We start from the raw sequence: 23,444 nt of genomic DNA on the forward strand, positions 1-23,444 counted from the left end.
TATCGTCTCTAATGACACGGAGACTAAGACCCAGGGGGCCTGGTCCTGCCATTTGGCAAACAATCCTTTATGAAGTTTCTCAGTGAACAGAAACCGAATCCTTCATTTTCAACAAAGCCATTTTAAAAAATCTGTACAGCAATGCATTGTGCCAATGCTTAAAATGAACAGCACAAGTCATTAGAAAGCTATCATACTTAATCTTGCATATAGCAGCACTGTTTAAATGCTACAGAACAGAGAGTTTCAAATAGCTTTTTGCTAACTTTAATAACCAAGTTTACAACTGAAAGGCAGGAGCGAAAGGGGGAGGAATTTAGATCAGCGCAATGTAAACCTAGATCAAAAATGAAAGGTCTTGACTCCCACTGTTCTTATGTCAAATCATATTTGTCAAAACAAAAATTAGTGCTGAAATCTTGTTTGGAATAAAAATTAGGATGCAGTTTCTATGAAACATGATGAACTTGTTAACTGTTGAGGCACAAAGGACTCCAGTTACTGGTTATTTGTCTTCACCTCTTGGGGTGCAGGCGACGCAGGGCAAAACAAGAACTGAAAACACTGAGATCCCTTCTTCTGGTTATGTTGGTACTGAAGGCTTCAAAAGATTGAACTGGCTTTGATTAAAATCAGTGCCTTGTTAAAACAGGAGTTTGAAAAGCGACCATCTCTGAGCGCTGCTTTTCTTGTTCTTTTTGGTTCTTTTTCTCATTGATAGTGCTTGGAGACCAGACTGAACTTTTGACATTTATCCAGAGATTTGTGTTGAGAACGCCTGGGAGCTGGCTGAGACCACGTCACCAGACAGCTTCTGGGTGGTGGCATACTGTCGAATTCTGGGGGAAATCTACACAGAGACTTCTTACACAGCTCAGGATTATCTTGGCAACAAAGTAAACTGTGAAAATCACTGCACAGTTTCTTGAAAAGTCTGCTTCGCAGTGAAGATTTGCCAGTCCTCTCTGTTGAGTGCTCTGGGTCAGGCAAAACAAGTGGTTGGGAGCCTGGAACTCCTGAGATAGGATCTGGGTTTAGGCCAGAGCTCCCCGCCTGCTCTGGGCCTTAGTTTCTTTTGCCAGCAAAAAAGCAGGACGCATTATCCCCCAAGTTTAAAAAGAGTTTAAATAAAGTGCTGGTTAGAGGAATAAAAATATTTTAAAATCCATGTTCAGGAGAGTGCTGCAGCACGCTGACTGAAGTTTGAGCCTGTTCTACTCAGTACCAGTTCCAGCAAGACAAGAAACAAGAATCAATAGACCACAAGACACACGCTACCCCTCCGGCACAAAGCAAAGAGCCCCTCGTGCACTGGCCTGCTCCCTTACCAGCTGCTGTCTCGCCACCTCTGCTGATCACATTAGTTTATCCACCATCATCTGACCTGGCGCTTCTGTCTCCATTTGTCCTAAGCACCTTGCACTAGCCACTCACCTTCCCTCTGGAATGGCATTGCTGGCCACGCAAAAACACTCCTACTAGTTCATTTTTTAACTTTTCCTTTCATAATTGTCCTCTAGCATGGAAACCTCACACTAGGTATCAGTACTGGAAGATATACTCCAGTTCCAGAAGATACTCTCAAGTAGAAAGACAATCTGCTCACATTGCAAGTAGGATCAAGCCAGCTGTCAGTGATCTCTAGGTCAGGGCTGGTGCTATTTGTTCAGCTGACACAAATTAAATGGAAAATCCAAATTAAACTAGGAAACAGGTTACAGGCTTTTCCAGGAAGAAAGAAAATGTCTCTGTTAAGTCTCATTACAACCTGGTCCTTCAGCTGCCTATGAACAGTACCTACATACTGCAGCTGAAGCCTGCAAAGTCAACACCACCAGACCTGAGTTACGGCCTTGCCACTGTGTCTTATTTATTGAGGCTTTTGTCTGTGAACCTGATAGCTGTAACAGAGTAACTTTATTCCCTTTATTTAAGGTAAACTAAACAAATTACATCTGAGCAACAAGGTAGCAGCATAGAGAGATAAAGAGGACAAAAAAGTACTCCAAGAATTAGAAAAGATCTATTTCTTTTTTTATCAGCACATTCTCCTGCAGACAAAAAAAAAAAAAAAAGTCCATTAGCTTTTCAGCAACCTCATTTTTCTTTGCTTTCCAAATAAACCACTGCACCTACACTTCAGGGACTTCATCAGAAAACACTTCATATCCAAGGTTATTTTCCCGTCTTCTTCATATTAATCTTCCTCACTCTCCTCTCCAGATACTGGTCAAAAGGGCACACCCCAAATACTCTCCACCCCAGGCATGCTGCCCTGACGTACAGAGCAGGGGGTGACTCCGCAGAAGAGCAGACCCACCTCGCAGAGCCCTTGGCCTCCGGCGGCTCATGGGCAGTTGCCACGGGCAGCTCCGTTCCCTGTCGACCTCAGCCGTGAGCGGCCATCGATGGAGGTCTTGGGGCAACACGCTGGGCACTGCCATGCTCCCAGCTCACTAACTGCACTAGTTCTGGTTACCTGCAGATCCTGCCTCTCCCTGGCATTTGTCCTTACTGCAGCAGGGGCAACAGACATGGGGGGGGACAGTGCCAAGCTCCCCCAGATCCCAACAAACCAGCCCCCTCACCCCAAGACACAAACCACCCTTGATTTCAGTTTATGTTGACGTGCCACGCCTGATCTCTTCCACTTCATGTTTCCTGAGAGATTTGGCTCTGGTAGCTGACAGAATGATGACCCTACTTTGTAGGCTACCAACTGGCACTAATCGCTTCAGCTATCAATTATCTGATCCCGGAGATGCTAATTTTCTTGCAGTTCTGGAAGAAATACTTAGCGGATCCATCAGAAACCCATGTGTTTTACTAGACACAGGGCATCACTCAAGACAATGCCGAGGTCACTGCCACTCTATAAGCTTCATACCTGAATCAGCAAAAACCCTAGTCCTATACACTGTAGGGTGTATAACGTCACACTTGCCCCAACTAAGGTCAAAGGGCTGATCATTCCCTGAAAAGATGCTTAGAAACAGAATAGCAACTAATCCTGGAGCACGTGGCTTGGAAGAAGCAGAGCCTACGGTATATCAGACGGTGCAAAGAGACTAAAAGGTAACACCACCTTGAAAGAGCCATCTGCCAAACAAGGATGACCCACCTCCCGCCTAAAGGCAAGGAATTTTGAAGACTGGCATTAGGGAGACCACCCAAACATCTGGGCTACAAGATAGCTCAGTCTGTTTTTCATTGTCAACAGGAGCGATCTGAGCTCACACGAAGTGGTAATGAATCACAGTTCCACCTGCACTGCACAATGGGTGTTAGCATATGTGCTGCACAGTTTCTAGGTAAATCTGGCATCACGGAGAAGCATCTTGAAGTGTTGGCTTTTAGGCTGCTATGATCAAATTTAATACAGAATGTGTTCCAGCTGGGGAAGAAATAGCTTTTTTGGATTACAAACCACTCATGTTTTTCAAATATCAATTTCCCCTGAAGAATTAAGTCTATCATTCAAACTGAACTAGCAATGGCAGCTCTCCCCTGAACAAGTGATGGGTGAGAGAGAGAAAAAGAGAGCCCATGCTCATTTAGGAACATGGCAAAGTAGACTGTGTCTAGAGGAGATCAGCCTGGTGGGAACAGGTTAGAAATAGTCTTATTATGCACGGAAAAGAAAAAAAAAAAAGAAAGGTGTTCAGCATAAAAATGAATTGCTTGTCATAGTAACAGCCCTTCAGTTACTTCCTTCAGTGGAAGGGGAGAGAAGATATATGATAAGCACCTATTGCCAACTGATTCTTAAGTATTTAATACTTGGCAGCAGCTCCCCAGTTTAATCCTCTTTTCCCCAGTTTCTCCAACCATCTTTCATCATTTAGTGATCCTCCAACAACAGGCACTGTCCCATCACGGCATGACTCCAAACCTCCTGGAGCTCAAATCAAACCATTTCTATTCAGGAGTGTCATAGTGGAGGAAGCGGTTTGACTGAGCCTCAGGAACACAACCCTTGATACAGGAGAGATACTGCAAATCCACTCTCCACGTGCATCCAATCCGTTTCCCATGACACACGGATTCTATTGCAGGCAGACTATGTCGGCTATGGAGAGCTCAGCGGAAAATTGAAAGCAATAATCATTCAAATGCTCCTTAGGGAAAGAGGTTTTCTCCTTTGTTTGGGCAACAGGGCTCAGATGTCAGCGAAGCAGAGGTAATTACTTCTGGCAAAGATAGGTAATTTGACAAGCAAGGAGTAATTCTGGGACAAACAGTTCAAGAAGGTTAAGCAGAAGACAACAGCAGCAATACTGGTGGGGCAACACACTGCTGGTCTCTCCTCTTCTGGATGTTTGAAATTAATTTTAGACTGGTTAAAGGTAATCTGATCATATATTATTTACTGCTCCTTCACACACCTCCTCGAGGACTGGCATCATTTAACGAGAGGGGTCCCAACAGGCCTATTAAAACAAACACACACATCCTACCTGCAACTATTATCCACGGACTCTGAGAGACATAGGTAGCAGTTAATAAGCAGAGACTGTTAATTCATCTTGGAATTCAAGGGAGAAACTCTTTGTTATAATAATCAAGAATAATGTGCCCTTCTATCTTCCAAACACACTTCCCAAAAAGTGGCTATGGCAGATGTGTTATGACAGCACAGGAGAGAGATGCAGCTTGTAACTCTAGACGGCATTTTTCCCTCAGCAGATAAGATACGCTCTGGAGGGGCTTTGCAGAACAGACAGTGCGTTCTAGTTTGGGTTATAAAACTGCTCATCCCTGACATGGTTTTATCTATAGTCCAGACAAGCAAACATCACCTCCCACAGTGCGTTCACAGAAATGATCTGGTCCTTAACACAAGCCCAGGTGTGAGAGAAGAATTCAGAGATACAGGAATGAAACTGTCCTTTGCCTCAAAATATCGTTAATAGGATTAATTATGATGTTTAGTATGCAACAGAATGGGAGGTGCTGGGCCTGGACACCTGCTATCAATCCAGATACTGCTCACAATCTGAGCTAAGATCCCTAATAATCAACGATGAAAGAATCTAAATACATTTTATTTGTGAATGCAATGGGTCAGGAGAATGCAAATGGTCCATTATATGTCTCAGCTGATGAGCAGGAACACATTAAGCCACGGTAACTCCATCACTTGGAACCATCTGCCCATATTCTTCCTTTTCTCTCCTATATTGTTAAAGTCACACCAAGATGACCCCGGCTGAAAGACTCCAAATGCTCTCCAGTATGTTGCTTGACAGGATTAGATATCAAAATAATCTTAGAGAATTGGGAAAATAGTCTGAAATAACCAGGATGCAATTCAATAAGGACACACAACGTATTTCACCCTGAGGGAAGAACAACAAACCACAAAGCATACGGAATAAATGGTTAGACAGCAGTCTGCAGAAAACAGTACCGAGGCTACAGCAGATCACAAATTCAGCTTAAATCAACAATGTTGTAATGTTGCAAAAATGAGCAAACCCCACCCCAGGACGGGTGAATAGCGTGTGTCACGTGCAAGCCATGAAAGGGCTCTTGCTCTCCACTCTGCACTGGTAAAGCCTCAACCAGGACACATCACCCACTTCAAGAAACATTTGGCTCACCTGGAGACTTTGGGGGAGCAACAGCACTGAGGAGAAGGCCACAGAATGTGACCTACCATTAGAGCTGGAAAGCTCTGGGGTTGCTCAGCCTTGAGGGGAGAAGACTGAAGGGAGCTTGGCAGCATTTTGCAAAAACACAAGAGAGATGCTGCAAAGAATAAGATGGTAAACCATTCTCCACATCCACAGGGAGAGGCCAAGAAGTCGCAGCTTAACTCTCCACAGGAGAGCGAGGTCAGACACCAGTACAAGCTTTAAAACTGTAAAGCACTGATGCAGAATGCCTGCGATGACTTTCCAACAAGGGGTAGCTTAGGGATGGCTGAAGAAGGGAAGGACTAAATGACCTCTCACTGTTTCTTTCTCATTCTGTGATTACTCACCAAGATGAATGAGAATTGCAGGTCTCCAAAAAGCCTCATGAAGATGCCCTTTGGAGATGGACCAAAGTGATTCTGAGGGAAGGAAGTGCTACATAAAATGCTTTCTGATGGCTCGATTCCCTGTAAACCCCCAAAGCTACCTTAGTGACAGAGTACATCACAGTTACAATTTTGGATGTACACAGAAGTCAGGGAATTAAAAATGCTGGTTCCCACAGCAACCAGGATGCAGCTTTCCAAGAGAGAAGGAATGTTCTAGCCTCGTCAAAAGGTGTCAATTTTAATACCTGAAGGCGATTTCCACTTCCAGATGCCTGAAGAAGGCCTCGGTGAAGTCAATGAAAGCTCTCTGCTCTCACGTACGGGAAAAACTTGATCCTCAGTTTCTTTCTTCCTGAATTATCTGCTCTCTCTTGCAGCGCACAGCACAGATTTGAGTTTGGAAATTAAGATGAGAGACAGACAAATCAAGGCTGCTGCAAAGACCATCACCAGGAATGCTGTGATCTTGGACCACACTATGCTTTAGTATTCACATAATTTGTGCTCTCCCATCCTCCAGCTCTGTGAAGAAATGATATCCCTATGTAATCATGTATTCAGATAAAAGCACTGTGGTGAGAAATAGGCGTAACTTAGGTGTTCTTAATTGCATGTTTGTATCAGAGCAAGGATATTATGGGTATATTGAAATTTGTATGGAAACAACCTCTGCCTTTAGAACTTTCTCCTGAAACACCTTCATTTTCCTGCACTGAGTTTTTTCCTCCGTTTTTCTTTTGGGAGCTGCATATAAAGTGTGTTAGGGTGCAGTAGATTTTTTGAGAATAAAACATCAGAAGAAGGATGAACAATTTTAGTAAGACCAGAAAAATCCTCCCTGTTTTTTACACTGATGCCTCAAGCAAAGGCTAAGGGATTTTCTTGAACTTCCCCAAAAAATTCTCTCTGGAGACAAGAACAATCCTGAGAGGCTAAAAGATAGTATTTTTAAAAAGTATAAAGGTCTTCAAACGACAAGTGCCTACCACAATATTCTGAACACATATATCCAACCTTGAAACCAGTGACAAATCTGAAAGTTGACGTCCTATGGGATGATGTTAAACCTACTGATTAAGTGAGATAAGAGACTTCTCTCGTCCCAAAAGGCAGCAGAGATGAAAAAAAATATCGGAATCAAGTACCTGGAAAAATTACAGAAAAGGAAATTCTGTAGCAGGAGCCATTTGAAATGCGATCTCCTGAAGGTGAATAGAAAAATGTCAAAATCTAACACTAATCCAGACGAATATCCAATGAGATACATAATGAAGGTGGCAAGAAACTTCAGCAGTAGCACAAAAAGAGATATGATAAAGCAATTAAGTTCTAAATGTGAAATCTAACACAGCAAAGCCAGTTCTGAACCTGCCTAATCTCTTCAGAAGTTTCAAGAGTGGAGAAGGAGTGAATTAAAAACAAAGAAGGTAAGTGGGGTTTTTGCTACACAGTTTATAACTATCCATTTCCTCTGAATAAACAACGAAAAGCTAAATACAGAGGGATAAAGATAAGAAAACCAGAAGTCTCGAGATATTTCCAACATAAAAAGGCACAGCTAAAAGTACATTTAAAATATATTCATAACTTGCTCTGCTTTTTTATGTAGTTTCTGGTAGCGCATGTCTGCACGTGAGTTTGTGTCTGCAGTGGAAATTATGTAAAGCATCTCATTGCAAATGGTGGGTAGAAGACAAACGGCCCTCAGCATTTCTGAAAGCTGTATTCTGACCAAAGCAGAGGTAGCTGTGTCGTCAGGAGCTCCAAGTCTGGTGTTCAACTCTGTATTTTCTGTGTTATTATCAAGTCTTCCCAGAGGGGCACCATTAAGATCCTTGGAGTGGATGCTGGATGTTAGTTCAAGCCAGTTGGAAGTGCCAAGCCTCCAACTCAGCTTTCGCTGTGGAGTTGCCACCAACGCCTCCATAATCCAGAGAAGAATCGGTGAGCAGTCCAACTACACCCACTCTCAGTTGGCTGCCTTTTAATCACACGCTCAATATCTCTGAAGATTAGACAATTATTTCCGCATAATTAGTGTCCGGAATGAGGCACAAACAACATCCATAACGGGGTGATTTAAAAAAAAAAAAATAAAACAAAGAAAAAGAAGAAAAAAGCTTAAAGACAAGCTCACTGTATTTTGAAATACAGCCTCCAGAGTCTGAAAAAAAGAAAAAAAAAAATAGTTACAGCCTGGATTGTTCCCCTGTCTGCATGGTAACAGGGCTGCTCATGCGTGGCTTGCTTCCTCCATACCACTGTACGTTCTACTCCTCAGCATCTTGAAATGAGGTCCCAAAGAACACTCTCTAGTCACAACATCACAACAGAATTTTCCTTCTTTTTCTGCTTTCATTTGCTACTTTAATGGCTGTTTTTCTAAATTTTTTTTTGTTTCCTTCTCCTCCATTTTGCTGTGCAAAGCAGTTCTGACAAATCCCAAGATGCTCTCTTACTTTTAGGCCTCATTAAACTCAAAACTTTTCAGGGTCAATGGAAAGTTCATGGAACTCATGAGGAAGCCTGGGATGATTAATGGTTTTACACTGAGATAATGTGAAGTTTGCCTGGTTTCCTGCTAAAGGCAGGCCCAGACCAAACCCTTGCTGTCCAATCTTTGCAGCTGTCCTTGTATCTAAAGGGCTGAACACAGAGACACACTGCAACGTGCATCTGTGCTTTACATCTTAGGCCAAGGCTGTTTTCCACTGAATTTTCTGAGTTTGTTCTTTGTTTTCTAAGATGTAAATCTCAGCTGAGGGGAGATGAATCTATTTGGTTCAAATAAAATTTTTTTCAAGAATTGCTGCCATGATGGAGCTAATCAGATCTAGTTCAGCCCCAGAACAAGAGCTTTGATAGCAAAGGTGCTTGAAGAAGGCCCTAGGCCACTATATGAGACATTAATTTTTTTTTTTTTCTGTTTAAACTTTTTAAATGAGTATTTCAAGCTGACAAGTTACTACCTGTCAGCTGAGCCACTGTAAAAAGCTTAAATCTCTGTGTGAGGTTTAGGGTTCAGCGGAGCCCTGATGTTTGAGCTAATGCTTGAAACAGCACGTTTAAAGGAATCCACCATTCCCAGCATGACCCAAGGTGTGAGCAGAGTGGGAACGGATCTCCTACAGTATTAATGACAACCTTGGTGTCTGGAAGGAGTGATCTCTGGCAGGTGGAAAGCAGGGGAAAAAAAAAACAAAACGTAACAGGGATAAATGTCAGCTCTAACATGAATCATGCAACCAATCTCCAAGTTTGATATTTGGAGGATATCCTGATTCACTGCTTCCTGCTGACTGGAAGTAAGTTTGTTGCTACAGATTTCAGTGACAGCAAAAGCCAACATCAACTCAAAATGCCCCTCCTGAAAATAATATTCAACTGGCTAACATTATACATTAAAAAAAAAAAGATGATGCCAGGGAGCAACAGTGTTCCAGCAACATCTTCATTACTATATGTATTTTTCTCTTTAAAGAGACCTTGGAGCCAACCGTCTACTGTCATGTGCAATAGGCAGCAGGAATAATTCAGCATACAAATTCAGAGAGCAATTATTATTATTATTATTATTATTTTAATCACATAAAAGGACACTCCAGGGTTTTGTAATTTTGTGATCACAGGGAAAGAGACTCATAGGCAGAACAGAAAAGCTGCACCAAGTGATTGCACAATTGGAGGATACCATTTCTCTTCTGGTAGTTAGAATGTTGCTAAATTAATATTTTCATCCAATTACCTTTCCATGTTAAATATTCATACATCAACTCCTGTTGCTTCTAATTGAGGTGGGAACATTTCCTGCCTGCTTCATGGTTTCCTAGCTAAATCACTGATGAAGGAAGCAGCTATTTGGAAAATGTCTGGCTCAACAGGCAAGACTGGATGGTTGAAGGACTAACTGGGACGTGGAGCCTTCTGTGTCCAGTTGGGCCCAGCACCTGAGGTGGTGGTCAAAGAGCACTCTACCCGCTGTTAAAAGTCACTGTGAAAGGAGCTTGGGGTGCAAGTCCAGTAGAGAGATGTTACTTGAATTTCCATCCAGATCAGAGACTGGGCAGGTCACAGTGTCACAGTGCAATGAGAAAGTCCAGTAGGATTGCACTGCATTTGCCAGGGAGAAGAAACCTGAAGGTTTACAGATCTCAGGACAACCAACTTGGTACTTTCTAGAGGCCTCTCTGTATATACTCATGTGGTCACTACTTTTCTTCCCCAGCCACTTCAAACCCATTTTTTATCTTGGAGAGCCAAAATAGCACTATTTCCAGGCAACTGAGACCAATGACCTCCTGTCTTCAAAACAAACTGTCAGGAAGTTCAGGCCAAAGTTTGCGCTGAGTACACAAACCCAGCCTAAGCAGCCACTGATCTTCCAAGATCTGTTACCCAGCCTGTGCAGATAGCCCTGTGTACTCTGTCAAACGAACAACGTGGAGGGCCCTACACGAGGATGAAGTCTAAACACCTTACATCTTTTAGGTCCAGCTGCTGTCAGATCTTTGCCATCCAGTTCTGGTGACCTGGCTGTGTCCTAAATGTGACAGTTGTCACATGGATTCACATCAGATAAAGCTAGAATGCCTCTCAAAGATGCACAAATTCAGCATATGCTGAGAGAAGCAATGGCTGTGATGAGGCAATTCATAATTTTAGGTGTGATTTCAGGTGGGGAGAGAGGAAAAAAAGGGGGGAAACCTAGTTAAGGATTGCTATTTTTATAATAAAATTAATATACTAATGTGCAGTTAGGTGGTGAAAAATGACTGTCTAACAGCACAGCAAGGTTCCGTATTTACTTGCTGTCACTGATTTCAGAGCAAATTGGCTCAGGTTATAAGTCAAAGAAGGATTCTTCTGCTGCCAGCACTGCATACTTCAAGAGGTATCTGAAAATCGGGCTTCTTACCTTATCATTGTTAAAAGACTGTGCAATCAAAACATAACTGACAATTCAGCTGATGCATGAGCAGAAATAGATGCCAGCTCACTCTCCCATAGCTAGAGAAACTCTGTAAAGCTAACAGGATTTTAAAAACATTTTGTCAGAAAAATAAGTGGCTATGACAGACCCAGGGAGCGGGCAGAATAATAATTCAGCTATCTAATGCTGGGTATCACAGTGACAGGTGCATTTCAAGTGCTGCGCTACATAATACGGTTGCCCTCTCCAGCAGCCTCACTCCAAGGAATTCAACATGCTTTGCAAACATCAATTAAATTAATGCTCATAACACCAAAGACAGGAATGCTGAGATGCTGGGGTAAGAAGGGTTAAAATAACTAGATCAGCACTGGGAACAGAATACATACCTGCAGATCTCTAGCCTTCACCCTTAGCCACAAGCCCAGCTGGGCCATTTTTCTTAAATGGTTCTCCTAAACAAGTATGTTTTGAGCCTGATTCTAACAGCGCCCAGATACTCTGCAGGTCTCCCTTGAGTTAGCTTAAGTACGGAGAGAAATTTTGCAGATAATTCTGAAAACCCCACAGTTGTGCAGTCATTCACATTGCAGCCTTGTGGTGTAGGTTTTAATCTAAGAGAGATCATCCTTCCACCCTAGTAGTGTGCTTTGCCCATTTCCATGGTATAATTTCCAGGGAAATCATCACACATCTGAAATGGCTGCGAGTCTAAAACATGTTTACCCACTGGAGGGATGTTTAGCATGGCACATCTCATCACAAGCATCACAGACGAATAAATAACACTTATGAAAGAACCACAGCTAGCGGGTTTAAGGAAAGGGCTTTCAAGTTGCAATGATTATAAATGACAGCAATCAGAAGACTTCTGTACAAATAAGCTATGTTCAGAATATGAGAGAATCTTGATGAAACTGATGCACTAGGAACAGGATCTGGAGAGCATCAATCACAAGGAGGAACGTAAGACCAAGTCACCAGATCAAAGACCAAGTGAGTGGGAACGCTGCCTTCTGGGGTACGTAGCAGTCCAGCACTTACTTGGGTAGCGGGCCAGTCTGATCTCTGGGTATGAAAAAATATGGAAACAGGACAGATAGTCCCCCCGATGCGACCTGCCACCTTCCAAAGCAGAGGAGAAAGGAGATTAGCTAGGGTCGAGATACAAGAGTTCTTCTGCCTGTGATTTTCCTGACATCGGGGCAGACGTCGGGGAGGGATGTTAGCTCATGGGTGTTAAGAGAAGCAGAATGCTAGCAGGAGCAGAAGGTGAATGTTTATTTTGTATTTCTACTTTGATTAGAGAGAATATTTGATAAAGAGCAGCTCCCCTGCTTCCCCCAGGGTGAGGTTGCTAAACTGAAGGCTAGGCTACAAGTGAGCATCACATCCACAGCAGGAAAATGTATCACCCTTCAAGAACTTGATTGCTTCTCATGCACACAAACATACTTGAAAATAGCCCCAAAGAGGTTCCTTCCCTCCCACATGGAAGCAGCTGCAGAGAAATCTCAGCTTAATATTGACACCTCCAGCCTGGAGAGTACCCGATTTGCCTCATTACATATGCAGTTTGGAATAAAAAGATGCATGATGTGACAGGAGGGGCAATGGGCAACAAGGAAGAAGGCGAAGAGTGCCCTGTCCTAATTTCTAAAAGTCTCTGGAGACCAGAGGGATAGTAGGCTGCAGCTATGGATTGCCTAATGTTTCCGTTCTTTACCAAGCGCGGTTAAAAGGAGGAAAAGCCTATTAAGAGGCTGAAATGTACCATGTACCTTCTTTTCTGCAATTGTCTGCAAATCCTTAAGCTCCAAAGAATTTTCCTTGAGAGTGCTCACAGGCACGCTACAAACAAGCATAAGTACTGCCAATTGTTTTAGCATGATAAATGCATTTAAAAGCTTTCAATATTTTTGTCTGTTTACAGGCACGCTCCTTGAGGAATTTTGACAAGCTTGCCAGAATGGAAAAGTTGCAAAATGCTTAACTTAGTGCTGAAGTTAATGCAAATTGTCAAGTAAGAAACCTGAGTACTCTTGGGGCGTTGAAGGAGGGAGGCAAAGGACAAACAAACCCAAATCACTGCTCCTGACAAAGTGAGACTGGGCAAGAGCAGTGGCTGGTCATACACAGCCTGTGCTAGTACAAGGCCAAAACTGCTTCCTCCAGATACCCCAACAATCGTTAGCGCAGCTTCCGTGCAACTTCCAGCACTGCACAACCAGAGTTAACCCTCCTGGTACTTCTGCAGGAACTAAAGAGTCAGGTGGCTCATCTGGGGCAATAAAAGGACTTGATGGTGGCACCACGAGTGGAGGTTTCTCCCCACGCTGTGCCTAAATGAAATGCCAGCCCTTCCTCTGCCACCTCCATCAGGGCCACCTGCCCTTGCAGTCCAGAGGCCAAACAGGGCTGCTGCTCCTCAAGGTTTTGGCCATCCTAGAAGACACGTGATGCTATTTCCACCTTCAGACCTTCACTTTCACACACATCTCACAGCTCCCTGAAGCTACTGAGGCCTGCGTGGGAGGCCGTCCTCAGTCTCCACACAAAGCAGTAGATCTTCACATCTACAGTCTGAAAGATCATCCCCATGGCATGTACCTGATGCGGAGAAGGGCTGGGACACCTAGAGAGTGCAAAACCAGCAATGGGAGTGTTTCTTCAAAGTGTATTAGCCCAATCACTTCGCCCCGAGGAAATAAAGCACACAGATAATTTGCCCACTAAAGAACTCTATTCCACCCTAATCCGGGCAAGGGACTCTGGGAGATAATCTCTGCAAAACAGACTCCTGCGGAAAGAAGCCGAGAGACCTCTGTACAGCAAGTGCTCCCCAAGGACGGGTGGGAAAGGGCTGCTAAAGCAGATTCTGCTGGCTGCCTCACCATCACACAACCTCTGCAGGCAAGGCCAAGCTAGGGCAGAGCAGGCAGAGCCGGGAAATGCTTTGAGTGCAAATGAGGAAGAAGACAATTTATATCCCAAAAGGTCAACAAGTATCCCACCAGAACAAGCAGGGGAATAGCACTGAAATTATGTAAGTGGCTCACATAAAAAAAGGTAATCTCCTAAAAAGTAAAATTATACAAGCCAGTAAGCACATAGTATAAAGAGCCTTTAATATTGATTCACTCACTCAATATTTCATGGAATTCACATCTTGCTCAACAGTGGAGCAATGAGAGAGAAAATGCTCAGTTTGGTCAGGTCCTGACGTCTACAAGCTTAGACAAATAGCAGCATTGTCAGGTTTGGACTGACTTCATGTTTTAATAAAGACACCGGTTGGTTTTAGCACTGTTCTCAGACACGTTTGGTGCTAGATCTGTATACAGAGGTGCTGCAGGCTGGGCACTGAGAGATGCCTGGAGGAATGAGATTCCCAGCAATGGGATATGGGTAAGTAACCCGTAGGAGCTGTGTTGAAAGTCTCGCTTCATAAAAATGGAAAGAGGAAAGAGATCAAAGCTGTTACAGATACCTCACTGCATTGCAGAGAAAGGAACTGACGTGGACACATGACCTTTAAAAAATTCAACAAAATTGCACTAAAATTGTTTCAGAACTCACCAAACATGTTACCGATGTGGCCATTCTTAGTCAGGGGTCGCAGTTCATTTTTCCCAAGTGCATATTGTTTGTAGTTATCCCAAGCAAATTTCATCATCTGTAAAAAGAAAAATTGAATGAAAGTGCTTAACAGGACTGAAAGTTTTCTGAACTTCAGCTCTGGGAACGAATGGGAGTGTCCCATTCACTACTAAACCTGGCAATCAATAGCCCATTATTTACAGAACCTTAATTCACACTGAACACTAAAGTCTCAAACTCATCGCTCCTGGTGCAGAACTTGGGACTGGCACATTTCTGAAGTACCACAGTATCCAACACACTGAAATTCCGCTTTTGCCCTGGGCTGTGCAAATGAAGTGGGAATTTTAGAAAGATGTCTCCATCTCTGAATTTCTGACCTTTTTCGTGGAGTATCAGTATTTCAAACGGTAATTAAAATGGGCTAAAAACGTACGGCCAAAGCTGTTATGTCCCTAAGTATAGGGATGTCATCTTCTGAGTTTTTGCATTTCTTTATGATAGTGATAATGAAACTTGATCAAACTGCAAAACCACCCACCATCTGCCCACCTTGCAGCCGTTACACCTACAACTTGGGCAAAGCAGCACTACGGAGGTATGCAACACACTTAATACTGTGGTGAGCAAAGGAAGAAACTGGTCTTTGCTTAAGGACTGCACAGAAATTGTCTTTCTATTAATCAACAGAATACATTCATAAAGGAGAAAGGGGAAATCCATGACATTTTGATATCTTCCTATCAAAACTCCAAAGTGCTTTCTTAACAGAGTCCTGCAGATGGGCTGTGTGGTTTCTGAGAAACCCCTTCCAACTCAAACAATTCCATTTGGGACATTTGAACTGTCCTGCCCAGGCTGAGCACATTAACCTTTCCCTGAGGGCTGCAAGGCAGCGTGTTTGTGCACGTTCCAACACACACACACCAGCACAGCTTTTTCTGTCCTCCTGCCCCTTTGGCTCCAGCTAGTAGGAAAAATTAAACCTACAAGTATCCTCTCTTCAGCTAGGAGAGACTAGGGGTTGTCAGGTTCTAAGGACTGCCTTAAATAAAGCTCCCTTTTATAATCCACACAGCCTGGCTCTGAGCAGTGTCAGCCCCAGCATCGCAGTGACCTGTACATTCTTTGATTCAATCCCTGGAAAAAAGTCGGATAACAAAGGGGAAGAAGGTGGCTTCAGAGACTCGACAATATTCTCCACCGCCGCTCAACAAAGATAACAGTCTTCTAAAATGCTTCACTCAAACAAGACATTTGAGAGAAAATGACAGTTTAAAACAAATCATTCCTCCACAGAGTGCCCCATCTAGTATCTGCAACAGCATTTACTGCTCTATTTCAGGATCAGAATATGCAGGTTACTTTGGTCTGAAATTCCTACCGTCATTTCAGTTTTTGCTTTCGTCCTTCCCCCCAGCTGTGTGTTTCACAAACCCAACATTGCAAGCCTCTGGCAGCACCCTCCTTAATTAGCACACATACACAAAAAGCCGTATCACCAGATTCCCCCCGCCGCCCTGTTTTAAACATCAAGCTTCCAAAGTAAAGTTTCACAGAGCTCGGCATATGGACAAGGATAAACATTTGCTGAACTGACTGATAACATTCAGACTCCAACACCACCAGGAGAAGGAATGTTGGACAAACAAATAAAGTCAACTTGGGTTTTAAAAACCTCAGTGTGGGATGTATAAGTCACTGGAGGGCTCTGCTCCGAGGAAACTAAATAATGACCGGGGTGCGGGGGGGAAAGAAAACCTCCACAAAATTCACTCAAACATGCCTCGGTCATATGACTCGGGGTGTTCATTTTAATGCTGCCACTGAAAGAAACCCCAGAGAGCTAGCAAAAATATTCTAAATGGGAAGTTCTCACTCTGCATTAATGTAACAGGGCAAATCTTAAAGGAACTCTGGACTCTCTCTGATGATACCTAGCAAATGCTTTTATGTCTCAGAGCTTGATCCGGAAGTTTACTGCAGGAACGATGGTGTTTCCACAAAGACAGCCTTCCCCCAGTGTGATGGGGCTCGTGCCCCAGAAAGGAAACAGCTAGGCAATCTATTCAGTTCATTTCTCTTCTAAATTGGAGCTGAGGAAGGAGGACCCACCCTTCTGGCACGCAGAAATCCTGGACACGGAGAGGATGTGGAAATGACTCTGTTTTGTTGCACAAAACTCCTAACGTTGTAATTCTGAATCAGCCTCATTTTAAGCTGAGTATGAAATTTAAAGTTATTTCCTTCCCTCAACTTTAACCCCTCCATTCCACAAGGTCTGAAGTTTCTTCTTCAAAGCGTGTGAGAAACCTGGGCATCTCTGCCACAGTGGTACAGATGGCTCTCTGGGATCCAGAGTTCGCTGGCACCTCCATCAGAGGCGAGAAAACTACTCCAGGTTCCCTTCAACAACTGCTTATACCCTACAAGGAAATATCCTGCTCTCCTTCTGTCTTCTCATACAAGGAGGGACCCGAGGCCTGCTGACAGACACCCCAAAGTGACTCACTTCACACAGGACTCCCAAGTGCTATTTGAATAAATATGTTTATTCTTAATTTGCCTATTCAGCCATTTAAGCTGCATTTGTCACGGTGTTGCAGAAAGTTCCACTACAAAATGATTCCTTGGGCTGTGCTGGCTGCAGTGTCTTAAACCCTCCTTCTCTGTTCTGTCTTGATAATCAGGCAGACAGAGGATGGATGAGATTGGATATGCTGCCTTGTCATACTAAAGCACTGTCAGTTTTCCTTTATGTGAACAAAATTTTGCTCACCACTTTTAAACCCTGTATATTTGGGAGGCAAGATGCATAATGTGGTACTCTCCCATCTCCCAAGATCAAGCTTTCCTCTCTAATGATGGGTCCAAAAGCAGCAACTGGAAAAGTTTAAAAACCAAAAGCATCTGTGCCATTCTGCCCATTCTGGCTTTCTGCAGCTGTCTTTCCAATCCAAATTTAGCAGTTCAACTTCCAAACCACTAAAGAGATTCATCAAGTTTCTAAAAGCGAGGACTCCACATTTATACACCGTAGAGAGGACTGAGATGGAGCTTTCGGGAGCTTTCTTTGACAGAGGTTCCAAACGCTGGGCTGAAACATAAGGGGATGTAGCTGAGAGGTGCAAAAATGGAAATTTGCATAGCGAGGTGTTTAAGTCAGCTTTCTGATGAGACGCCAAGGTTAGAAGTGAATATTTTATGCCATTCTAGCCATGACAGATCACAATACATCAGCATTAACATTGTGCCATTTTATATTTGAAAAATGGCACCGGAACCACAAAAATTATGGAAATAGATCCATAATTTTAGATTTTGTTCTTACCCGTGTGCCATCTGCCATCTAATAGACAATTATCTATTTGGCCCTGAAATTCTAATCACCCTGGCTTGCAGCTGATTTATAGCAGAGACTTCCAAATTTATAATCAAATTTGTCAGATTGCTCTTTCTCTTCTATAATCTGTAAGTCACTTTTTACTTTCAAGAGTTTCAGCTACCCAGCTAGACGATTATATATTAAAATCAACTACAAGTAACTTGACTGAATCCTGAAAACCCACATTATCACTTTCATCATTTAAGCCATTACCTTTTCTTATGCTTTGCTCCATCCAAACCCAAAAAAGATCTCGCTCCCAAGCCCACGAGTATTTCAGACGGGCAGAAGCCTGCAGCCAGGCGGAGCTGGGTGCTGAGTGCCAAGGCCTGCACCGAGCTGTTTGCTGGCTCAGGGTCTCCGACCACGTCTTTGCAGGTTCACAGCACTGCAGCATTTAGATTGCACAAACCCAATGTAGAACAAGGCTAGGTTAAACTGCTTTCAGTTCATTTTTTAATTTAATGTATGGAAATATTTATATTTAGAAGTCAGCTTTATAAATACTCTCCTTTAAAATACTGAGCCAAACACCAAGTGGTTGTGTCCCTTCAAATACCGCAGGAAATCATACAAGTATTTCATGTTTCCACTGATACTCCACACTTCTCTGTCTGATAAAACTAACAAGCACACCACAACAGCACCTACACCGCTACCACAGCTTTGCCCGTTCTCTCATTTCCATTTGCTCTTGACATGTCTTAACAAGAATTCTTAGGTTTTCCGACATCAAATATGCCTAATCACACAATAAAAATCACCACTCCAGACTCAGTAAATAAAAGCATCAACAAAATTGATAACACTCCCTCTCCGCCCACACTAGGTGACATACTACAGGAGGGCACCACTGCTCCTCGGGCTGGCACCCAGGATGTAACATGGGAGATACTGAGCAGTTGGGATTTATAATTTCTGCCCATGTGTACTACGGTCTTGATTTTTAGAGTGCCACTGCTTTACTGATTTTCAGGGAACTTGAGGTTATGGAAAAACGAGAGTCCAGTGGAAAGACAGTCGGGATGAGTTCAGAACAAGAAGGTGTTTAGCAAGTTCTGTGATCCCGATAATGAAGAAACAGGGCTCAGGATAAAAACTTGACCAAGGAAGTGTTTTCACTCTGAAGAGACGTGCAAACCTGATGTTCTTTAATATATGTAATAACTAAACCACTGAAAATCCCTGGGTTTATGTACTTGTAAAAAGCAGAGAGAGGAAAAAAAAAAAAAAAAAAAAAGACAAAAATCCCCCATGCTATCACTTGCCCTCCTTTTGTTACCAGGGAAGATTTCAAAATGCAGAGCATTCCCAAACAGCTATTTGATTAGTTTTATCCATCTTGCCTGCGATAATTAGTAAATGCTTAAAAGATGAAATCTAAATATACCAACCAATCAGTCCTTTTCAAGAACTTCCAAGGAACATTACACAAAGCCATTATCTTCATAAGATAACCACTTTTGTGGCTCTTTAGCCTCCTTTCTTCAACCCCCCTTCAAATATTTAACTATTAAGCTATCTAAGAAATTTCCAGCCTGGCTTTTCAAAGACCAAAAAAAAAAAAAAAAAACCAGGGTGGTTGTGGGTGTAATTTTAAGTATTTCTTTCTCTGCTGTATTTCTTACTTGTTTTTTCCCACCTCAAATTACCAGACAGGTTTCTCTTCCTTTCTCTGTAGTTGGAAGAAGAGTAGTTGTCACATCAGTCTCAAAACTAGGACCTGTTCTTTCCCATCTCTAACCTTCTTGCTACCCCAAAATAGCCCTGTTCTAGTTTGGATTTTTAACCTGCAATATAATGCCATATATTTTCCCCAGCTGTGTAAAAAATAATTTGCCAGATGACAAGATGCAGAGAAAAAGAGGAACTGCCTGTCAGTCTTGCAGACAGAAGAAAAAGTCTGCCTGAACACATCAGGATAAGCCATTTATATCTGGAATAATGGATGGTATTTTTTTCGAATCAGACTTGCATACACTTGTATAATTCAGGATTGACTGCAGGAAAGGTAATGAAACAGTACCATGTTTATTATCTGTTGCTGTTTTTAATATTATCACATGGAGATATAAATATCCATACAAACACCATGGCAGAATGTTATAAAAAGGCTAGAATTGATTTGAAAATCTTTAACATAAAGCTGAGCAACTTCTCAGGCTACTTCTTTGAGACACTGTCCTTAGAAATGTTTTTAAGTAATAGCAAAATAATAACAAAAAAGCTGCGTGTTAACTCCAGTTGACTGAAAGGTTCCATTTAGGCAGACATTAATATCCACAGGCTTTTACTTCGTGGGTTTAAAAGCCTGTAACTCGCAGAACAGATAGTGCTTCAGCACATGAAAGACGTTACCAAGCAACCCACAGAAACGGACACCAACATTGATAATCCATTCTAAAGTAATTACATTTTATAATTAAAGATTACAGTAAATCCAATAGATCCCAACAGGAACTTGAGCAATTTAGAGACATGCTGGCTAACCTGCCTGTTTTCTAGCATCCATGTTAGCTTTCATCTTTGAGTAAAACAAGAAGTGAATTGCAGAGATTTTCATTTAAGAGGCTTTCAAACAGCTGATAACCATTATGGAGTCTCACCTTGGTAAGCGTTAATCTAACGACACTTCATTTCTCTAACTTCAAATAAAGTATCATTCTTCTTTTAACTGATGGTAAGGGGGTGACTGTCAGTAAAACCCCAGTCTGTTACTACCAAAGGAAAGCCCTGACAAAATCAAGTGAACGCAATCTCTTCGACTTTCCGTTCCTGACCCTTCCCATACACCCGTCGGGCAACTTCCACTGCCGCGTGCCTCAGCTTATCCACCTGTGACCTCATCCTCTTCTGAGAGCACTAGGCAGAATAAACAGAAACAACCAAAGTGTATTAAACAGCGTGGGACTGAGTTCACTTGGGGGATTTGTGCTTCATATTCTTTCACCCAGTGATCTCGCAGACCCACAATCATTTTGCACAAGATGGCAGTGGCTGATTCAGGGTCAAAACTCAACGCCTGGCTACACACACCTGGCGTCAGTGATGGCAATACGGCAGCAAGAAGCGCATGTACCTGGGCAAGGTCCCCGACTCGGGAGGGTATAAATTATTCTGCTGCAGCTGCATCAAGACAGTCCCATACCTCTTAGTCAAGGAGGTGATCTGTGTGAGTGAACACTGGGGTTATACGCACAACCGCAATAGGGCAGGAGGCTGATTAGCCTCCCAGATAACACAAGACTGATTCCGGTCACAAAGCCACTTCCTCAAAAGCAAATTTCTGCAAATACACCCTTCAGAATGACACCCAAAGCTCAGGAAAGCCTCAGCTCTTTGCCAGCTGCCTTTGCCACTGTTCTACTCAATTTTTCCTTAAACACAAGATAAAGGCTCGTGTTTTCATACCCAAAGCACCAGCCCGAGTACACAACTCCTCCCATGTGCTCTGGCTCTTCATAACGGATTCTAAAACAAAATTTCAAACCTCGTCAGCCTACTGCCTGCAAATACATCAGCTGATTGTTTAGTGTTAGATGGTAGATAGATACTGTGAATTACTTGCTACATGTCACTTTATCTAGAAGTAAATATCACAGAGTAATTCAAGCAGCGGGTGAGTGGGGCTTTGCTTCAGATTTTTCTGGCAAAGTCTTGGCAGCTTGTTTTCAAACTTGCATGGGTGGTTTTTTATTACATCAGTTACTATCACAGCTCACTCTCTCTTGCACAATAGCCAAAGACACAGCAGACCATTGCTCAGCAAACTGATCTCCATCACTGGAAGCGATGGAGAAATTCTTTATGAAGTTCGAAGAAATCACCTTCCATCACACAGCCACAAGGCACCTTCCAGCAAGTTGCAATAAAAAAAAAGTTTCAACTTCTGCTTGGTGTTCCCAGACAGACAGTCCAGAGAGCTATTCAGCTCAGATCTGCAGAGGTAAGCACTCTCTACCCACCACAATCAGGAAAAAAGCAGGACAAGAAGCCTGATTTGCACTGGGGGAACAGAAAAAAAACCAGCACAGAGAAGTCCAAGGCCGTTAGTGTTAGTGACAAGGACAGAAATAGAACTCAAGAGTCTTCCTGACTCACAGCCCCTGCTAGGAAAGCTGAATGGGAGAAAGAACAGCTCAAAACACAATTAAACTAACTCCTAATTAAATTCCTAATGCAACTAGATTTAACCGTGTCAAGAGGGGAAAAAAAAAAATAAATCCTTCGATAGGGCTATCTCAGGCATTAAGACCCAGCTGGATCCAGCTGCATTTAAATCAGGAAACATGTCAGCAAGAGCAGTTGATTTTGCAGTTAGTTTCTTAATGAGATTCTAGACTGTAAGAGGACGACAATGGTTTTGAGAACAAATTTGCAAGTCTAGACCGAAGCACAGGGTGATTTAGTAGAGAGATGAGAAAAGCTGTAGTCTCATCTCCTTCGCTTCCCAGAATCAAAGCTTGTGGAAAATTCTAATAGAAATAAAAGGTATTTGTGCTCCCAGCCACTCTGATGCTGTCAGCTGCGTATTTGCTCTGAGCCTCTATAACTGATCAAACATATGATATTCCAGAGCACGACCGAAGCCGACGCTGTACAACAAGGCCAGCAACAAAAACGATGAAGATTCTTCTTGTCCTAAGCTTGTTACCTCTAACTGCTATTCAAGCACTTGCTGTCATGAGGTTTAGAGAACTTGCACAAAAAGGCGATCCATGATGTCCAGTTTGCACCCGGCAGTCTTAGCCAGAGGAACTGACCCTATTAAATCTGATGGATGATTTCTTCTATAGATGGATATTCAAAAGGTAATTTGGCACACTGCAAAAAAATTGGGGTCAGTGTCAAAGAGCAAATCTAACTACAGCTTGTGTGGTGCAGATGAAAGTGAAGATGTCGTGCCAGCAAACATACAGGAAGTGAATAGCGAGATACAGGAAAGATTAAAAATTGAAGAGAGGAAACTTCAAGAAAGATGAGCTTAAAACCATAGGAATAATTATGATCTCCCTTGTTATTACCACAGAAGGAAGGCTGGAGCAGCTCTTTGAGCAACATCTGCAAGTATGAGAAAATCAGGAAATAAATTTAAGGTCCTTATAAAACATTGGGGGTTTTTCTGATACTGTTCAGAATTTGAACTTAGCTCTGGTTTACTCCTTCCATGCATTCAGATTTCCCACCCAAAACAGATTTCTTAAACTCAAGTTGTCAGTATGTATCTGTAGCCCTCAAAAATGCTTTCAAAGGAGAAGATATCAGAACATGTTCAAGTAACTACAGAAGACAGGAAATCAATCTCTTTTTGTAAAATATTGAAATACTAGATAATAATATTCTAATATTAGATACTTAGAAGTATTAAAATATACCTATGAACTACATCACACTGTGCTATACTTTACTGTGATGCTGGTTTCAGGAATTATTGTATGTGCTGCACTTTGGAAGTGAACAGGTACCATATATCCGAATACATACACAGAGACTTTCACGCA

The 23,444-nt window shown here is 42.6% G+C and overlaps 1 protein-coding gene across 2 annotated transcripts in view; it reads right to left on the minus strand.

Annotated features, from left to right (window-relative positions):
- Positions 1 to 23,444, minus strand: part of MAN1C1 (mannosidase alpha class 1C member 1) — a 68,050-nt gene that overhangs the window by 30,678 nt on the left and 13,928 nt on the right. For both annotated transcript variants that reach the window (XR_012632256.1, XM_074894685.1), the window contains exon 3: positions 14,538 to 14,634. Coding sequence is in view for 1 of the 2 variants with exons in the window: in XM_074894685.1 (XP_074750786.1) it covers positions 14,538 to 14,634 (97 nt within the window). In the remaining variant the exon portion in view is untranslated. The remainder of the gene's footprint in view (positions 1 to 14,537; positions 14,635 to 23,444) is intronic.

The sequence above is a fragment of the Strix uralensis genome, chromosome 25 (genome assembly GCF_047716275.1).
Source record: "Strix uralensis isolate ZFMK-TIS-50842 chromosome 25, bStrUra1, whole genome shotgun sequence".
Taxonomy (NCBI): domain Eukaryota; kingdom Metazoa; phylum Chordata; class Aves; order Strigiformes; family Strigidae; genus Strix; species Strix uralensis.